The following is an 18,153-nucleotide window of genomic DNA, read 5'->3' on the forward strand; positions in this document are numbered from 1 at the left end:
AGGAATTTTATCTTTTAATTTTATGATGAAACGTATGACTGACGAGAATCGATTGAGCATTGAAGCACTCACCTCCATATAAGGTGAACTGTGTGTCGTTTGTGCATGCTGATTGGATAGAAATTGGAATGCTATGATTAAACGATCGTGACTAAAACACCACACGAGTACATACGAGTACATACGAGTAACATACGAGTACATACGAGTGACATACGACTATTTTCTGGTCAACAAATGAGAAACAACACAATTTCTTCAATACATTGATATTTGCGTTTATTTTTCCTTGTATTTGTGTGGACTTTGGGGCAACCATTTAATGGATTTAAATGCTGAAAAGGTATTTTACTTTTATACTACATTCATTTGTATGTTTTAGTTGAATTTGTTATAGATATTTTGTCGATGCGATTTGCCAGTATTTGAGCGCTTTTTGAAACACTTTCACCTAGGAAATACATATTTATGAAAGCGATAAAATAAACAACGTATAAATAATGCTTTCAAAACGTGCTACATGAAATAAATGTACATTATATATATTTGAATTAAATGAGAGTTGCACTGTTACGTATAGTCCTGAGACGGACTATTTTGTTGTTGTTGACTGATTGTTTCGACAACCTTAGCGGTAGTCATCTTCAGAGTCAAAATGAATGTATAATCTTGTGTCATTGAACTATGACTTACGAGCGACTTAACATGCTTGAAATCATCAGCCAATTTTACAATACAGGATTGAAGAGAAAACCGCTTAGATAGTTTAGCACAGACTTTATAGCAGTGCTTTTAATGAACAAATTTACAGCTACTTTATTTAATATTAATGTAATCAGTCCTACAACAAATCAATTTCATGGCCATAATCACTGTATGTATAATGTATGTAATAAGATCATCAGCAAATACGATAAAGGTAAGTTATTTTTCAGGTTTATTACATTGCCTTCCTCATATTCCCTCTTTATGATAATGCAACAGTTTTAAGTACAGTATTATCTTTTTGTAGATTTCACATCTGTTATTAATTGAAGAATCAAGAACAGACTTTCAAAATACTACGATTTACGCTTTCAATAATGGAAATGCTATGAATAATGACTGCAACGACTGTACCATCTCAATGCGTATGATGTCAAACACATTAAAGGTAGAGACAACCTCATCAAGCTGATTGTCTCTCACTATCTTAGAACATTATTATCTTAAAGAAAGCTTTTCAATCTTTCTTTTAAGGAAGGGTGTTACATGATAATACATAATCATGTAAATGATACTCTATTATTGGTATATACGTAAATATTATTAGTTAACTAATTAGTAAAATGCCTTACTCATACGTGTGTATGTTAACCACAATAACAGGAAAGCTATTGCATAGACGTGGTCAACCTACTGACCACAAACAACTTACAGGATACATGGTTAATCAACTGACCACAGTTTACGCACGCGTTTAATCGTACGTCATTGTGCAATCATATATAAGCCGAAAATCGAACGTTGTGTTATGTTGGTGCTTAGTATAAGTCCACATCAGAAGAAAGCTCATATAAAAGAAGACGAACTATTTAAGAAAAGAATCAAATACAGATATATATCCCATCCATCAACGAAAGAGTCACTGAAAGTCTGAAAGCAGTTGTTCAGATAAGTTTGAACATTTAAACATTTATGTTATAAAGATTATATCAAAATTATTAGTATATTAAATAAATATTTTAAGAATTGACAACAACTTCTCCACAAGGTTTTACTCCTTTGTTACTGAGCAATTGAACCAAAAGCGGCCATTTTATTATTAGTCGGACGTTCGTACAGAGTATCAAAGAAATGATCAGCCCTAACAGTACTCAATGATTTGGAGCAGAGCTTGTTATGTTCTATTTGCTGACAACGTGCAGGAAGAACAAGGAGTAAAGATGACTGAAGATGTTATTGACCAGGCAGAGTATTAAAAAATTATAATGCTGTAAAGATAATTGATTTATTGACTGCCCTATCCAGAGTTGTTTAATTTGATCATGGTCAAATTCTATGGATGGAGACAATGGATTCACTAATGATGCATTGTATGCTTGAAGTTAAAGTTCATGAACCAAAGAAAGATGGCAAGAAGGTTGTGTGTGTTTTGATGCTTAACAAATGTCAATTCACAAACATATAAAATGGGAAGGCCATAAAGTTTGCGTCTATGTAAACATTTGTACTGAGATTGATGATGACTGATGCAGATTTGAAGCATCAAACTGTATAAGCCATTGGTTTTATATAACTTAATGTTTAAATTATATCATATCTTTTATCAAAATGTTTTATGTTGTTTGAATGTTACTAATATCTAGTGCACTATACTGAAGAATTGAAGATTCGTGATGAAACCTTTAAAGTTTCTGTATTGTATACTCTTCATTATTACAGTTTTTGCTTTAAGAAACAAGTTTGGCTTATTTACCTATGGAGTACAGAATGGAGATTTATCATATGCATATTGCTGCTATTTTAAAGAAATGTTTTTTCACTTTCAAAGCTTTTCTACATTTCTTTCACACGTAGATTGATGATATAAAGGTAATATAATCCAATAATTTCTAATTTCTAAAAGTTTTAAGCTTCTAGCATAAAAGTATACTATAGGTATGTTATACCATGCAATTATATATTTTTGGCTAAACAGTATAAAGTTTGTGATGCATCACAATCCATCACACTTATCATCATAATGCATCACAATGTATCACACTACATCACAATGCATCACAATGTATCACACATCACACTACATCACAATCCATCACACTGCATCACAATGCATCATCACAATGTATCACAATGTATCACAATGCATCACAATGCATCACAATCCATCACAATCACTACATCACAATTCATCACAATGCATCACACTACATCACAATCCATCACAATGGATCACAATGTATCATCACAATGTATCACAATGCATCACAATCCATCACAATGTATCACAATGTATCACAATGCATCATATGTATCACAATGCATCACAATGCATCATCACAATTCATCACAATGTATCACAATGCATCAACAACCATCACAATGTATCACAATGTATCACAATGCATCACAATGCATCACAATCTATCACAATCTATCACAATGCATCATAATCCATCACATGTATCCCAATGCATCACAATGCATCACAATCCATCACAATCTATCACAATGCATCACATGCATCACAATGCATCACAATGTATCACAATCCATCATAATGTATTCAATGTATCACAATGCATCACAATGTATCACAACTATCACAATGTATCACATGTATCATAATGTATCATAATGCATCACAATGCATCATAATCCATCATTAATCTATCACAATGTATCACAATGCATCACAATGTATCACAATGCATCACAATCCATCACAATGTATCACACGTATCACAATGCATCACACTATCACAATGTATCACAATGCATCACACTACATCACAATCCATCACACTACATCACAATGCATCACACTCATATCACAATGTATCACAATGTATCACAATGCATCACAATGCATCACAATGTATCACACTATATCACAATCCATCACAATGTATCACAATTCATCACACTGTATTCTAATGCATCACAATGCATCACAATTCATCACACCTATCACAATGTATCACAATGTATCACAATGCATCACAATGTATCACAATCCATCACAATGTATCACAATGTATCACAATGCATCACAATGCATCACAACTATCACAATGTATCACAATGTATCACAATGCATCACAATGCATCACAATGCATCACAATCCATCAACACCTATCATATGCATCACAATGCATCACAATGCATCACAATGCATCACAATCCATCACAATGTATCATTAATGCATCACAATGCATCACACTACATCACAATGTATCATACAATGCATCACACTACATCACAATCCATCACACTACATCACAATGCATCACACTACATCACAATGCATCAAATGCATCACAATGCATCACAATGCATCACAATGTATCACACTACATCACAATCCATCACAATGTATCACAATCCATCACAATGTATCACAATGTATCATAATGTATCATAATGCATCACAATGCATCACAATTCATCAAATGCATCACAATGCATCACAATGCATCACAATGCATCACAATGTATCACAATCCATCACAATGTATCACAATGCATCATCACAATGCATCACAATGTATCACAATGCATCACAATGCATCACATGCATCACAATGCATCACAATGCATCACAATCCATCACAATATCACAATGCATCACAATGCATCATAATGTATCACAATGCATCACAATGCATCACAATGCATCACAATCCATCAAATGCATCACAATGCATCACAATGCATCACAATGCATCACAATGTATCATACTACATCAAAATACATCACAATTTATCACAATGCATAACAACGCATCATCTTTATTATTGCAATGTATCACAACACACAATGTATCGGATTACATCACAATGGACTGTAATAGCGCATCACATGAGAATACAATATTGTGACTGATCACAGAACCACACTCGAGTGCCGTTATGTCTTGTCATGGAATAAGCATTGCAATAAATTCATAAAATAATTGACATACTATCAGAAATCATAAAGATGGGAAACTACAGTCTCCTGCCTTTCTTTAACTAGATGAAATGTTCATGTTTCCTTATGTCAAAAGTTTTATGTTAACTCTTTGACATTGGAAATTGCTGGAACACGTCTGATTAACTCAGAAATTTTCAATGATTTTGGACCATTGTCGAGGTATTACAGTCCAGTCGTTAGAATTGAATACTTTTTTATTAAAAATTTCGTAAAATTTATAAGAAACTCACTAAACTATATTTCAGTGTTCGTCAAAAGTTCACTAATCTATGAACTTAATTTACGATCTGGCAACTGAACACCAATTGTCAACACTGCCTTCCCAAAATGAAACCCCACATAGACCAATGGAAACACAATGGCTTTGACTGCTTGAACCATTGGCTTGAATAGACTTTTGTCGCGCTTACTAGATTCAACAAAATACTGTGTGCTATAAAACAAATACACTGTTAGATGCTACAAGAGTGGTAAAAACAATTTTACCCCTCATTCATATGACAGAAAGCTAAAATCATTCACTTTTGAGTTAACGCATATTTCTTAACAATCGAATATTAGTCGTTTTTAATATTTTGAGTTTTGTGGTTAATTCTATTTTCATAACTTTAAAGTTTTGTTTTATCACTTGAAATCGCGTTTCGATTAACCTGTTTTGAATATTCAGTATGTTCATATGAAATTCCCAAGTAAGGTATCGTCGATTAATCGAGTTGTCTCATCTTAATTGGGTTTTGAGGTATAGTCTGTTGTGTTGAAGTGCATTCCTTTGAAGAACTTCATCACAATTCTTAGTTTTTTCACCAAGTTATATTAAATAGAAACACTCATCATTAGTATTCCAAAATCAAGTTTTATTAAACGTTCAATTAAATTATGTACATATATGGCAGTTACTGATCACTTGCTGTTAGTTCTCGGCAACTGGGACAGAACCTTAAAAGAAATCACATTCAATCCATCAGTTTGAATACTGTCTTTCACTATACGTAACTAATGTCTAATTCTGTTACTAAGGATCAGTGTCTGGTACAACTTTAAGTTTCAAACAGACCATGTGGTAATAATTGTTTCCTGACACTAAAATTAAAAGAATACTATACATGTTACATCTACTAAACAACTCAATATTGTATCTTTAAACGCTTTGTTTTTTATTGATATAAGGCCAGGCTTTACAAAAGGAGCAGGAGGCGAATCAATTAATAAAACGATAAAAATATTGAACCTTTCTTGGTTTTCTTTTTCTGTTTTCGCAAACAATCATTTCTGTCTTCGTCCTTGACCTTTCCTAATGAAGTGTGAAAGTATGATAGTATATTATGATTAAAAGTACACGTTTATTCTTAAAAACGAATCATAATTTTTCAAACCTTTTGCAATAGCAATACTTGTATTTGGCTGCAACGAAAAAAACAATTGTTTAGAGATATAACTTGTTGATTTCTTAGAGAACTTTGCCTTGTTATCATATTTCATATAATGAATGATGAAGGCAAACTGTCACATATTTTGTTTTGCTAGCCAATTAGGTAATCTTATGGCAGGATAGCTCATTTATACGGTGAGAAGTTATATTTTCATAACCATACTATTCTCAACACGTTACACAAAACACAATACTTTTTTAATTATATACCTTTGTTCTTAAACTTTTTTGTTTTAAACATGTCTAGTTCGCTCCCTATTTGCTTGCATCTCTTCTTCTTTGATGCACTAACTGTGTTTAAAACATCCATTCTGTCCACTTCTCCCAGCTCCACTAATACGACAGTATAAAACAAAATGTTAGTATGATAAAAATTTTTAGATATGAGACAAATAGAAGAATCTTTAGCATAATACTTTTATCAGTGTATTACCTTTCCAGATTAATGCCACTATCATCTAAATTTGTTGATTCAGCACCATAGGTTGATTGTGTGTCAGGTCCATCAGGTGTTGTGCCACCACACTCAAAGGGTGAGTTTTGCGTGGTTTGCATTTTCGTCACGTGATGTGTTTGTTCTTCCATTTTGATTGTCGGATGTGGACGGTGTGTTTGGTTCGTATCTTCTGGTTCCAGATGTTGACGGTCTGCTGCGTTTACCAATTTCCATTTCAGACGTAGACGCTGTGTTTGAATCGTTTATGCTGGTTTCGGCGGTGGACCCCAAGCTGTCTCTTGCGATATTTGTATCTAAGATGTTGAAGGCTAAAAATGACTATTACTATTTGGCTTTCAATGACAATCACACGTTTAGTCAATATACACTTTAGATTTCTTTTTAAATAGCATCTGTTCTTAAATAAATTTTTAAAGAAGCTGATAATGATAATACTTTGAAACTAACATAACATGACTAAAGAATAGCCAGTCTATTCCATTTGTAATCTTTTCGCACTTGCTTCCATCTGTATAAAATTAGTTGTTAAGAATGCTAACCTTCCGAAAAAACAATCCAATTCTCACTTCCAAATGCAGATTGTTTTATAATTACGCAGTTTCTGGAAGCAGTTTCTACTCCATCTGAGCCTCTGCTGATCTTTTTCACCATTTGCCTTTGCATTGAAATACTGGCTTCGCCCATTGACCACCCCAATGTCGAGAGACTTAATTTCTTGTCTCACTCTTTCTTCATTCGGAAACAGAATACCGTGATCTTTTAGCAAGGCGAACCATTTCAGTGCCACTGCTACTCCATTTAGTCTTACTCCACTTGAGCTTGACTTAAATGTCACTTTTGGATTCACGCAAGTGAGTAGCTAGAAATGAGAAATGTCACAATTACTTTATGAATTTAGTCTATGGGCTATGAATTTATTACATACGTTTTTGCAAGATATTTTGTGCTCTATTGACTTCATTATTAAGTCCACAATAACTGTTCTGTTTGAAGCATTGCATGAGACACTTTGCGCTTGGTTTGTCTGGAATCGCTTCATCCACACTGGCAGGATTGTTTGTTTGAAAAGCGATGGCATTGCTTGGATAGAGATCATCAATACTTGCCAGACGTATTACCTATGTTATAATTGTGCAAGTTGTCATTGGCTATTGCTCAATTTTTCATGTTATGTGGTTAATAAGGCAGTTATCTTCTCAGCAAATGCTACCAAAGTGCTTCTAAACAGCGGTCGTCGATGTTCGGTGCTTCAATGGCAAATTGTTGACAGAGCTCATTAGTTCGCGTTATGCAGAGGTATTCAACAGATCTGCTAATTGCCACCATGGTCCCAAAAGCACTAGACCCTCTTTCCATTATTACATTGTTTTGGAATTTGCGTTCTGTTGATTCTCGATTCCGAGAGGACTTCTGTTCCTTCTTGAAAGGGAATTAGGACAAGCCTTCCAAGTACTCTAAGCACGTGAAGAAATTACATTAGTGCAATAAAAGAAACTTCTTCCATAAATACGGAAAATCTACCTGGGTCATTGTTCAATCCTCTAAAGTTTCCCAATTGACTGTGAACATCGGAATGGTTCGAGGAGCTGCTTCGAAAACACATGTCCCGTCTTTGCCACTGTTGTACAACCAATAACTGTGGGGCTTTAACGTCGTCGAGCACGGGAGGCAAAGTTGATCTGCTGCATAGCCTGGGGATGAATCTTTCCCTTACTGCTGAAAAGAAGTTTGATCCATTTCCTACAAGACTTAGTGCGGCTTTTGAAGATTTTGTCTTTCCAAGTCTGTTTGTTCCACATACAATGGGCAGGACAAAATCCCAGAATATCCACAATCATTTCATAATGAAAGCCTAATAACATTCCAGCTATTTTGAAAAACAAAAACTAATTAAATCAGTGATCAAGTTTCGCCGGCTCTTCATATCGTTTCATTCAAGTGAATATTGTAGCTACATATAAAATTCACTATTTAACTACCTCAAAACTTAAATAAGCAACAGGTCTACAAATTACTATTATTCTTTTCATGCTAAAATGGGTTCAATATAAATGACAAATGTATTTTACATGAAAAACGTCAGCAATTTTGTAATAAACGGGCGTCACTTGCCAAAATATTGAGCATATTGTAATGAGCTTACCAATTGTGAATACAGCAGCGATACCATTATGATGCAACATGGATATTAGAGATTCCACCATTTCACCTAATGTTAAGGAACATAAAGGCAGGGTTACTTTCAGGCCAATGAGTTGCTGTTCTTTCTGATTCCAAGATTGCCTTGACCCATATAATGCTGGTCTCTTCTGTAACGACGACACCATCACCGTTCAATTGCAAGTTTCGCCCAAAACCCAAACGTCTGAATTTGGTTGTCTACCAATGCAGCAAACAGCTTGGTACGTGTCTCTCACTTCATTGATTCGGCATTTCCTGGAAGCGTTATTTTGTTAAAAGTTCAGGATTTAAATTGTTCATTGATGTCAATTTTATTCATGAAGTAACTAGAAGTTACTTCACCGCAAAAATGGTTAGGCTTATTTCATCTCAACATGAAAGAGTTATCAAAATGACGGGGATAGTTTATCTGATCGAATAATCTGAATTAGTTTATAATTACATTTTGTGAAATGAGGCGGCAAGACAACGTCTCCAATACAGTGAAAAATTAGAAAAACGAAATACATCTTGAATTATGAAAATAATAATTTCGATAATTTGGTTTACCTAAAATAGTTCTTTATCTTCGCACTTGATGAAGCATTTGAATTCATGAGGATCGAAGTCACTTGTCAACACACCTGAACTGTATGATTTATTTAAATCGTCCATAAATTTCGATTGACCTCCAGAGATTGCACCTTTGCTTCGGAAGAAACACAACCTGAATACACACACACATTTTCTCTGTATGGAAATGATGAACAACAATGACAATATGAAAAATAAGAGAACAAAAATTCTTGACTTACCTGGACTCTTCACGCAAGGAGCAATATACGCGACATTGAAAGCCACTGTCATCGCCTGCGTCAATGTGTTTCAGCAATGACATCGAAAAACTAGTTTTTCAACATACCCGATTCTCCATTTTTCTCCTCACACGAATTCCCATAGTTTTTCTTGAATTTCAATTCATAGTCTGAAGCCATATTCCTGCCTAGTTTATAGCTTACCAGAGTTTGTAAGGAAGATGTACCGAATGAAAGATATGTTGAAACGCCTCTATATATATGCTAAGGAATTTTGTGTTACGCCCCTTTGTAAAAGCTGAGGCCTCTAATTGGCTGAAAACAATCCAGACAATGAGCGGAAACTGCATGACGTACATTATATTGAACGTCGTGCATTGATCAAGTCTCAATTTGACGTAATAAAAAACATAAGTATTGTGATGCAGTGTGACAACCAATCTCTTTGTAGCTACTTCAAGTTTTTATATAATTTTCAGTCATCTTAACGTTTAAACTTTTATACTTAAGTGTTTTTTCTCCTTAAAATGATGTTTTAATGATGCATGATAATGCATCTTCCGTTATCTTGTCCATGCATTTATTGACAATTGTTCAATAATGAAAAGGCGCATAAAATATTCATGTCATTTATAGCTGTTTTTCAAGATGTGACACTTTTGCACTCTGACTAATATAAAGGAAATTCAAATGGTACTTCACTTGATGGACGTTTAACACTCTCAGTGTAAAAGCATAAAAATACTTTCAGTGTTTTATTTGTGCTCTTCAGATTTTGAAAAAATTCCTACTTACATTCATCTATTACAACATTTACCCTCAGAGATTTCTCTAATTTAAAAGAATGCTTTTTATGCATGATATACTTATCAATTTGACTAGTTAAGCAACAACATTAATGTTATTTCAATTGATTTGCAAACATCTTTTTGTACATTATCATAGTGCTAGCTTGGTTTTAGCTAATATCAAAAATTTGATCAAAAGAAAATATTCATGATGTTGGAGCTTGTGTATGTTTTGAAAGATATGTTCAAATTATGTAATATGACCAATATAAAAGAAATTTAATTCAGTCTGACAGTAATTTTGATTTTTCCTGTCAATTAAAAGAGAAAAGTATTCAGTATGTAATTCACTCTAAATAAGAAAGATTGCATCACAGTTTAAAATAAGCTATAAAGTTTTGTAAATTGCAGAAGTATATCAATTTGAGTTAAGGCACCATTGACATGTAGAAGGTATTCTTTCAATTTTAATGTCCAGGAAACAGTTATTACGACATGGACTTGATTCTGTTTGAAACTTAAACCTGTACCAGACACCGATCCTTGGTAAAATAATTAGACATTAGTTACATATAGTAATATTAAGGTTCTGTCGAAGTTGCGGAGGAACTAACAGCAAGTGATCACTAACTGGCATATATGTACATATTTTAATTGAACGTTTAATAAAACTTGATTTTTAATACTAATGTTGTATGTTTTATTCAATATAACTTGTTGAAAAACTAGGAATGATGAAATTGTTCAAAGGAATGCTTGATTATATTTAGAGATGAGACGATTCGATTAATAGACGATACCTAGCGGGGGAATGGGGGTGATTTTCGAATGAACATTAATAGTCAAAACAGGTTAATCGAAACGCAATAAAGGATAAAAAAAAATTTTAAAGAAATGAAGGTTGAATGAACCACGCAATTCAATACTAGTAAAAATGACTATTATTTGTTTGTTGTAGATAATCGACCATGCATATATAATTGCTCATCTCCAATTACAGATGCGTAAATAAAAGGGAATGAATTAGCTTTCCTGTCTTACGAACGACTGGTAAAAGAGGTTTTTTACCACTCTTATAGCATCTAACAGTATATTTGTTTCTGTGCTTTACCATTCTATGTAAGTAAAACAAATGATGTACTTTGGGCATAGCACACAGTATCTTCTTAAACCTGGAAAGCCAGACGAAAGTCTGTTCAGCAGCCATTGTATTTCCATTTGGGATTTCAGTTTTTAAAGGCAAAGGATTGTATTTCTCCAGGCATTTCTCGTCTTTGTGATTTTTGATATGAAGGCTATCAATTATTTTACGAATTGACAGCCATGCTTTATCCCATGGTTGAGACCATGGCAAAACTTTTTTCGCTGCTTGTAAGCCATCTAGGTGGCACATGTTGTCATATGAAAAAAAAACGGAACTCCAATTCATTGGGTTGATTTCCTTTAACATAATGCGCAGCCAAGAAAGAGTTATCAAAAACACTTGAGAAGGGCTTTCAGATCTGAAAATTAATTGTTATGTAAATGTATAATAAATACAAAGTTTTTCTGAAGATGCGCTTTTGTCAAGCATTCTCTGTGCTTACCTATAAAGAGGACTCCATTTATCGATTATTCCTCCTCCTCTAACTATAAACAAATGCCCTCTTGACCACTTTTGAAGTCTTTGTTTTCCCCCAGTTTCCTTATTGCATTTTGTTTTTGTTGGTTCAACACAATCTCTTAAAATAGCTTTAATTGCCTCTGGCTCATTATTAACGAACTCAGCATTGCCTATATGGTACAAATTAGCGTTAGCACTAGTTATCAATTGAGTTTCGAAACGACACACAATACACTGCTTTGTTGTTCCATGCATTGTTCAAAAAGAATGAAACACCTACACAAGGCTTTCTAAGTTCTAACCGACAAGAAATTTGTCAAGAGATTTGGTTTTCATTTACAAAAGAATGACTTTGAGGCTTGAGGCCTGAAACTTTTGACGCTACACTTTTATAAACATTGAAAGTGCGAGAAGGCAAAGGAAAAGCACGCAAAATCAAAATAATCCAAAGTAACAATTTCCCCACCATCACGCGTGCATGTATAACTATAATCCAAATGCTGTCAAGTTATTTTCTATCTTAAAAAATAATAAGTTATTAATTATCGGTACCAATGTATTGAAATTTCATCATATATATAATATGGATGAGGTTAAAAAAATTCAAATTCATGCCGTCATTCACAAACCTGCTTTATAACACACGGTCATCAACGACCACTTTACGTTAGTAGGAAAACTTAGGTTTCACTGATATATATTACTATATTAGCTACAATGTAAAACTGTTTTTCATATTGTGAAATAAACAAATTTTAGACAAATATACCTTGTGATCTAACAACACTATTTCTACTGAAAAGTGTCGTCATCTTTATCAAGCTTTCCCAGTGTTTCGTCCATTTTGACACGTCATTGTTAGAAAGCAGACCTGTGTCGTCAATCAATTCTTCACCTATAAAATAGAGTAATTCTTTGTAGTAATTTTCTGTCAGCTCTGTAATACACATATCATTGAGATAAATTTAGAGAAAGGGGTACCAATTTCCCTGCAAAATGCTATATACTAAAGCAAGAGCAGTTGTGATTAAGTGTAAAAGCTCTGTTAATATATCTCGAATTGATCATGAAAAATCGGACTTTATTCTCAAGCATGATTATAGTCATGACAATTTTGGAGTACATACCTATGTTACTTGGCTTCACACCACAATATCTTAAAAATCCACGCACACTAGTGGGTACATTAGGGAAGTTTTTTTCCAAATATTGCACATGCTGTTCGCAGAATGCCTTTCCATGTTGAGGCGACTCAGTGCATACATTGGGATAGTTTAGCAATGGAATACCTTTTACAAAATTCTGAAAACAATTTCACATAATATTATTAAGTTACGAAAAGCAAAGGAGTAATTTTATATAAAACTAAGATAAGTACCTTTCTACGCATCATGCAATGAGGAAACATTAATTTCCATATTCCATCGGCAACCCATAGCCTTCCACATCCTATAAGTTTGATTACGAAAATATCTTAGCCTGATGAGAATCACAGCTATTTTCCAATAGAATATATTTGTAGCTTTTAAACTAATTTTAAAATACAATTGCATCTAACTTACCGCGCTCTTTGCAAGTATCAGAACAATCATCTGATGTATGCTCGTACAAACTTCTCGCCCTAATTTTGTCGATTTGTTCTAGAACACTAGAAGAGTTCCCATCTTCTTTAAGCAAACCAAAAAAGTCCAGTTGCCCCAATTCCCTCAACTCATTCTCCATCTCGCCGACCCAAAATGAAGCAGCAACTTGTTTCTCTCCAAAATCTTTATATAAAACGCAAATAATGCTTACCATCAAAAACTGTAACAACGTGATAACAGTAATACAGATCTACAACATATCGTTCTCTTACTGCCATTGTATACTTCATTAAACGCTTCAGAAAAACCGTTAAATGATACCCACGAATGACAACTATAGAAAACATGTTTCATTTGTAAAATCTACTTGCTATTTTAACATTAATTAATCAAGTGATTATATTGTAACTTACGCGAGTGACAGCTGCCACTGAAGCAAAGTTGAATCAACAAAACAGAGATCCGTAGCCTCGATCATTTTTCTTTGTTCGATATAACATCCAGCCATCTTTCCCATTACCGTACTTGGAATATCCATAAAGCAAATTACAGCGATTGCATCTAAGCGAAACTTTCACTCCATTGGTAGTTCCAGAAAGATCGTGTACCTGAACTTTTACTGGCTTATTGTACCTCACAAGGTCATGGTTGCACTTAATACATTTGGAGCATGGAGGTGTAAATACATGCAACTTCCTATCGGTTGTACTAGGAACTTTTAATTTAGAAGCGGACTGTAAAAGAACATTTACATCTTCTTCTTCTAAATTGGGACATACCAAAGCCAACCCTTCTTTACGTACATTCACGGGGAGTACAAGCAAAGACGACGCAACATTGGCAATAGAGCACACAAGTGACAACCCATATTTCAAAACAAGAACAAACAGAATTACATCAACATTTAGATCATTGCAGACTTTCAAATTAATAGATTGGATATCACTTAATATCCTCGACCCCACATATTCTTGATGTAGTTCCTTGTTGACATCTTTTCGCAAATCGTCAACCGATTGACAATTGTTACGCCTGCGCTTCGACATATTTTCAGCTTTTCCTAGTCAGAAATGATTTCTGGCTTTCCCCAGTGATCCAGTGAGAAATGACTTTGGCTTTTCCCAGTCAGAAGTCATGGGAAATACTATTATTATATATTAAGCAATCTCGATTGCAATTGGCTAAGAACCTACCTACACTGCTATAGGTGACATATCATATAATTGTCCATGGAAAATTGTAAATAAAAGTATAATGGCAGACTCTTGCTCGATATTTGCAAGCGTTTTGCAAACTTTTTTCGCTCGAATTATTGAGTATTAAGACGTAAAAATAAACGGAATGGGTTAAATTGTCAGTGAGGAGAGTTTTCATCGAGTTTTTCGGGAGAAAGACGAATGCGACACTGCGGACATTACGTCATTCGAGTGTGATAGTGTGATGTCGTGTGATGCATCACAATATTGCTAGCCAAAGTAGCAAAAATATATCGCGCATCAGATGGCACAGAAAGCAATCGAAATTACATCTTCCGCATTCTAAAAATTTAGAACTCTGTGTAATACCCATTTAGAATGAGCGAAACGGTGAAACTTTTCCATTTATCACACTAAAATGTAATATCGCAAATGGAATTTATTGCTGGAAGGAAAACTCTAAGATTATTTAATGATGTTTCTGTACTTTTACGTTCATGTTGTCTTTAGATGTTCAATCTGACGAAGTAAAGCATTGGTGATTGATAACTTAATAATTCCATCGAGGGATGTCTACATTATGATAAATACTGCTGTCAAATACACAGTCAAAAGATTTCTGACAAAACGCTATGATAGGTAAACATAATTACATTTCTTATTCCCGTGCTGTCGTTTACTTTTAATAATACCAATGATTTAAGAAAAGTATTTGTACAATTAAAAATTGTAAAACATCATTTTATCATTAGATGTCGAAATGCTGCGTCAACACAATTTGAGTTTGTTCTAAGCAATAACAACTGTTGCAGTTCTTCATTAAACATCATCTAATTTTATTGGTCGTGTTCTTGGTTATACACAAGTTACCCTCGTTGATAAAAGTATCTTTTGTGTGTACTTCTGACTGAGGGGTAGGTTTTGTTCTTTGTATGTACAAGTCACCCTTGTTGATAAAAGTATTCTTTTGTGCACACCATGGACTGGGTGGGCTGACAATTGTCGCGCGAGGGGAGGGGGAGGCTGGCTAACATTTATATATGCATGTTCTTATTAGCTTCTCTCTTTAAAACTGTGTATGTACGTATCTCTGTTTCACTGTACAATACAATAGACAGCATGTACTTATGGTACGTAAGTAGATACTTGTAGTACATTACGTGAGGTACTTTTTATGGATACTTGGTTTAATCTTTAATTATGATGAGACATGAAAGATCAAATATCTACAAGACAACCAACAGCTTATATTTATGTTGATGAACCTCATCTAGGTAATTTCTGAATTCATAATGTTTAAAATGATTATGGACGTCGTGATTTGCACGTGCTTGATTCATTATTGAAGCGTGTTGTGTGACGCCACTGAGCGCAAGTTGTGACGTTTCGCAAACTTTTGGCGCCAAATTTTGTTTTCAAACACGAAACGACGTTAAAATTTCAAAACTTGGGCGAAGAAATTGCGTTAGAAAAGGATTTGGAAAAAATTGTTATTGATTTCATTGAATGAAAGAGTTAAAGCACATTTACCTGTGACGTTTTACACGAGTTGTACATGTTTAAGTTTTGATTTGTAAAGCATCATTGATATTTTCAGCTTAACATTTATAGAAATCTCACAACTCCTCTCGTATTAACTTGAACATTTGCTAACTATTTGAAAACCACATCAATAGTCTTATGAAAGAAATCTTCAATTTCGTGCGTTGCTTGCTGTTGTTACTGTTGCTTCATCACGTAAACAGTGGGGAAGCTGGTTGAGATAACAAGGTCATGCTCATACCGCTAGTGCACAGTTTCACGAGGCGCCACCATGGTTGGCGCCGAGTGTCGTAAATTTTGAAAATTAAATGCCTTAAACTCCCGGAAAACGCTTTTTGGTTTTATTTACGAAGCTATAACATGGAACGTCACGCCTCGTACAACCGTTTAAATTTATTTTTCAAATATCCTTCAGTCTTGGACTGTTTCTGTTCTATGTCAGGGCTCATCAGCATGCCTAGGAAACACACAACACATCCACTCTGGAAGTATAAAATGTGATTCCGACATAGACAGCCCCTCATTAGAGCCTTTTTAATGAGCAGTCTGGTTTTAAGGCGCCAGATTCTCGCCCTCACACCTCAGTTGAAAAGAGGAATTTGGTTAGAAATGGGAGACCATCTGGGACAATTTTTAAAGAATGAAAATGCTCAATTCTCATCCTATTCTCGGTCTTTTTCCAACCCTTTAAAACCATTTCACAATTTTTCCAGAAAAGTTTAACCTTTATAGAGCACATTTTTTAAGCGCAGTTTATTTGGTTTAGTGATTATTGCTGATCTGCTTCAGAGGAGACAAATGGTTGTATCAAGTGCACACCAATTATCAAAACATACATTTTCAAAGATTTGTTTTGGTTTGCTTAAAGCGGCATTAGAGAGTGAATGAGCCATGCAGACTCATTTGTATGAAAAATTTAGTCTGCGAGGTTTTTTAATAAACTTATCCAGGATGGCTGGATGTAATTGCTTTTGATCGTCTTTTGCTTTTAAAATATCTTTATGAATTGAAATTCTGCATAATGAGCCAAGGCGTTCATCCCCCATTGAATTCCTTAAAAGTTTTCACCCTATTTAAACATGAAACGATCTTTCAGCTGAAGCACTAGAAATGGCAATAACAGCGTTAAGTTTCAATAATTTAACAAATTGGTATACACTGAGAATACCAATGTGATAAATGTATTTCAATAATTCCATGGAGTTATCTTTTAAAAAATCTTTATCTTGGTACACAAAAAAAAGTTGACTTCGAAGCCTAGGTATATTAAAGAGAGGACCATATTTTGCTGATAGTTGTTGAATTTTTTCATTGAATAGCTGTTTTCCACAAAAATATTAATTGAAATGAAAAGCTCTCTGCATCCGTGAATCTTTCCTTGTTATTTGTTACACAATCAATGACTTCGTAATAGAGCTGTTTAAAATTTATATTTATCTCAGATTTTCGAGATGGAGGACCAGTTTTACTTTCAGTTGCAGAATAACAAATTTCAAAAGCTGTTTCATTGCGGAGGAAATTAGAAAATTACCAAATTCTTCAATTTTTCTCATGCCAAATGCATAATCAGTAGACCTATTTTGTAGAATATCATATAAAATGGCTGGATCTCTCCAAGATTTGGTAGTAAAGTAGTAAAGGAAACAAAAAGAAATGATTCAAGGTAGTGGAGGAGGCCATCAGTACGTGTACTTGTTTCATCAGTCCATTTCCGGATTTTCACTTATCTCTGTAAATGCTTTCACTAGTTTATCATAATTATTAAAAATAGCAGACACAGCTCGAGGTTTGAAATACCACCTAGTTTCCTGGAGCAGGTATATCAACCCCATGAGATTTCAAATGGGATTTTCTTTCAGACTGGAATTTGTAAAGGTGGAAAATGCAGAAACATTAGAAA

The 18,153-nt window shown here is 34.2% G+C and overlaps 2 protein-coding genes and 1 long non-coding RNA gene across 3 annotated transcripts; 1 reads left to right on the forward strand and 2 right to left on the reverse strand.

Annotated features, from left to right (window-relative positions):
- Positions 1–11,323: 11,323 nt before the first annotated feature.
- On the reverse strand, positions 11,324–12,302 carry LOC124459151. Its single transcript, XM_047008673.1, has 2 exons — positions 11,916–12,302; positions 11,324–11,831 (listed from the first exon to the last, which is right to left on the reverse strand). The coding sequence occupies exons 1-2, from the start codon at positions 12,185–12,187 to the stop codon at positions 11,324–11,326; spliced, it is 780 nt and encodes a 259-aa protein (XP_046864629.1). The 5' UTR covers positions 12,188–12,302.
- Positions 12,303–12,687: 385 nt separating this feature from the next.
- Positions 12,688–14,561, reverse strand: LOC124459152. Its single transcript, XM_047008674.1, has 7 exons — positions 14,149–14,561; positions 13,929–14,039; positions 13,788–13,849; positions 13,495–13,698; positions 13,311–13,381; positions 13,060–13,234; positions 12,688–12,827 (listed from the first exon to the last, which is right to left on the reverse strand). Exons 1-7 carry the CDS (start codon positions 14,559–14,561, stop codon positions 12,688–12,690), a joined length of 1,176 nt encoding a protein of 391 aa, XP_046864630.1.
- Positions 14,562–15,511: 950 nt separating this feature from the next.
- LOC124459153 lies at positions 15,512–17,859 on the forward strand. Its single transcript, XR_006953487.1, has 3 exons — positions 15,512–15,595; positions 15,920–15,985; positions 17,840–17,859. It is a non-coding gene; the product is annotated as an uncharacterized LOC124459153 (long non-coding RNA).
- Positions 17,860–18,153: the final 294 nt, after the last annotated feature.

The sequence above is a fragment of the Xenia sp. Carnegie-2017 genome, unplaced genomic scaffold (genome assembly GCF_021976095.1).
Source record: "Xenia sp. Carnegie-2017 unplaced genomic scaffold, XeniaSp_v1 HiC_scaffold_68, whole genome shotgun sequence".
Taxonomy (NCBI): Eukaryota; Metazoa; Cnidaria; class Anthozoa; order Malacalcyonacea; family Xeniidae; genus Xenia; species Xenia sp. Carnegie-2017.

Coding starts and splice junctions, on each gene's coding strand:
- LOC124459151 (XM_047008673.1), bottom strand. CDS start 12,187: ATGCATGGAACAACAAAGCAGTGTATTGTGTGTCGTTTCGAAACTCAA. Junction 11,832..11,915: donor AAATGGAGTCCTCTTTATAG/GTAAGCACAGAG, acceptor ATTAATTTTCAG/ATCTGAAAGCCCTTCTCAAG.
- LOC124459152 (XM_047008674.1), bottom strand. CDS start 14,561: ATGTCGAAGCGCAGGCGTAACAATTGTCAATCGGTTGACGATTTGCGA. Junction 13,699..13,787: donor TAATGAAGTATACAATGGCA/GTAAGAGAACGA, acceptor TTTTATATAAAG/ATTTTGGAGAGAAACAAGTT. Junction 12,828..13,059: donor TGTGAAGCCAAGTAACATAG/GTATGTACTCCA, acceptor TCTATTTTATAG/GTGAAGAATTGATTGACGAC.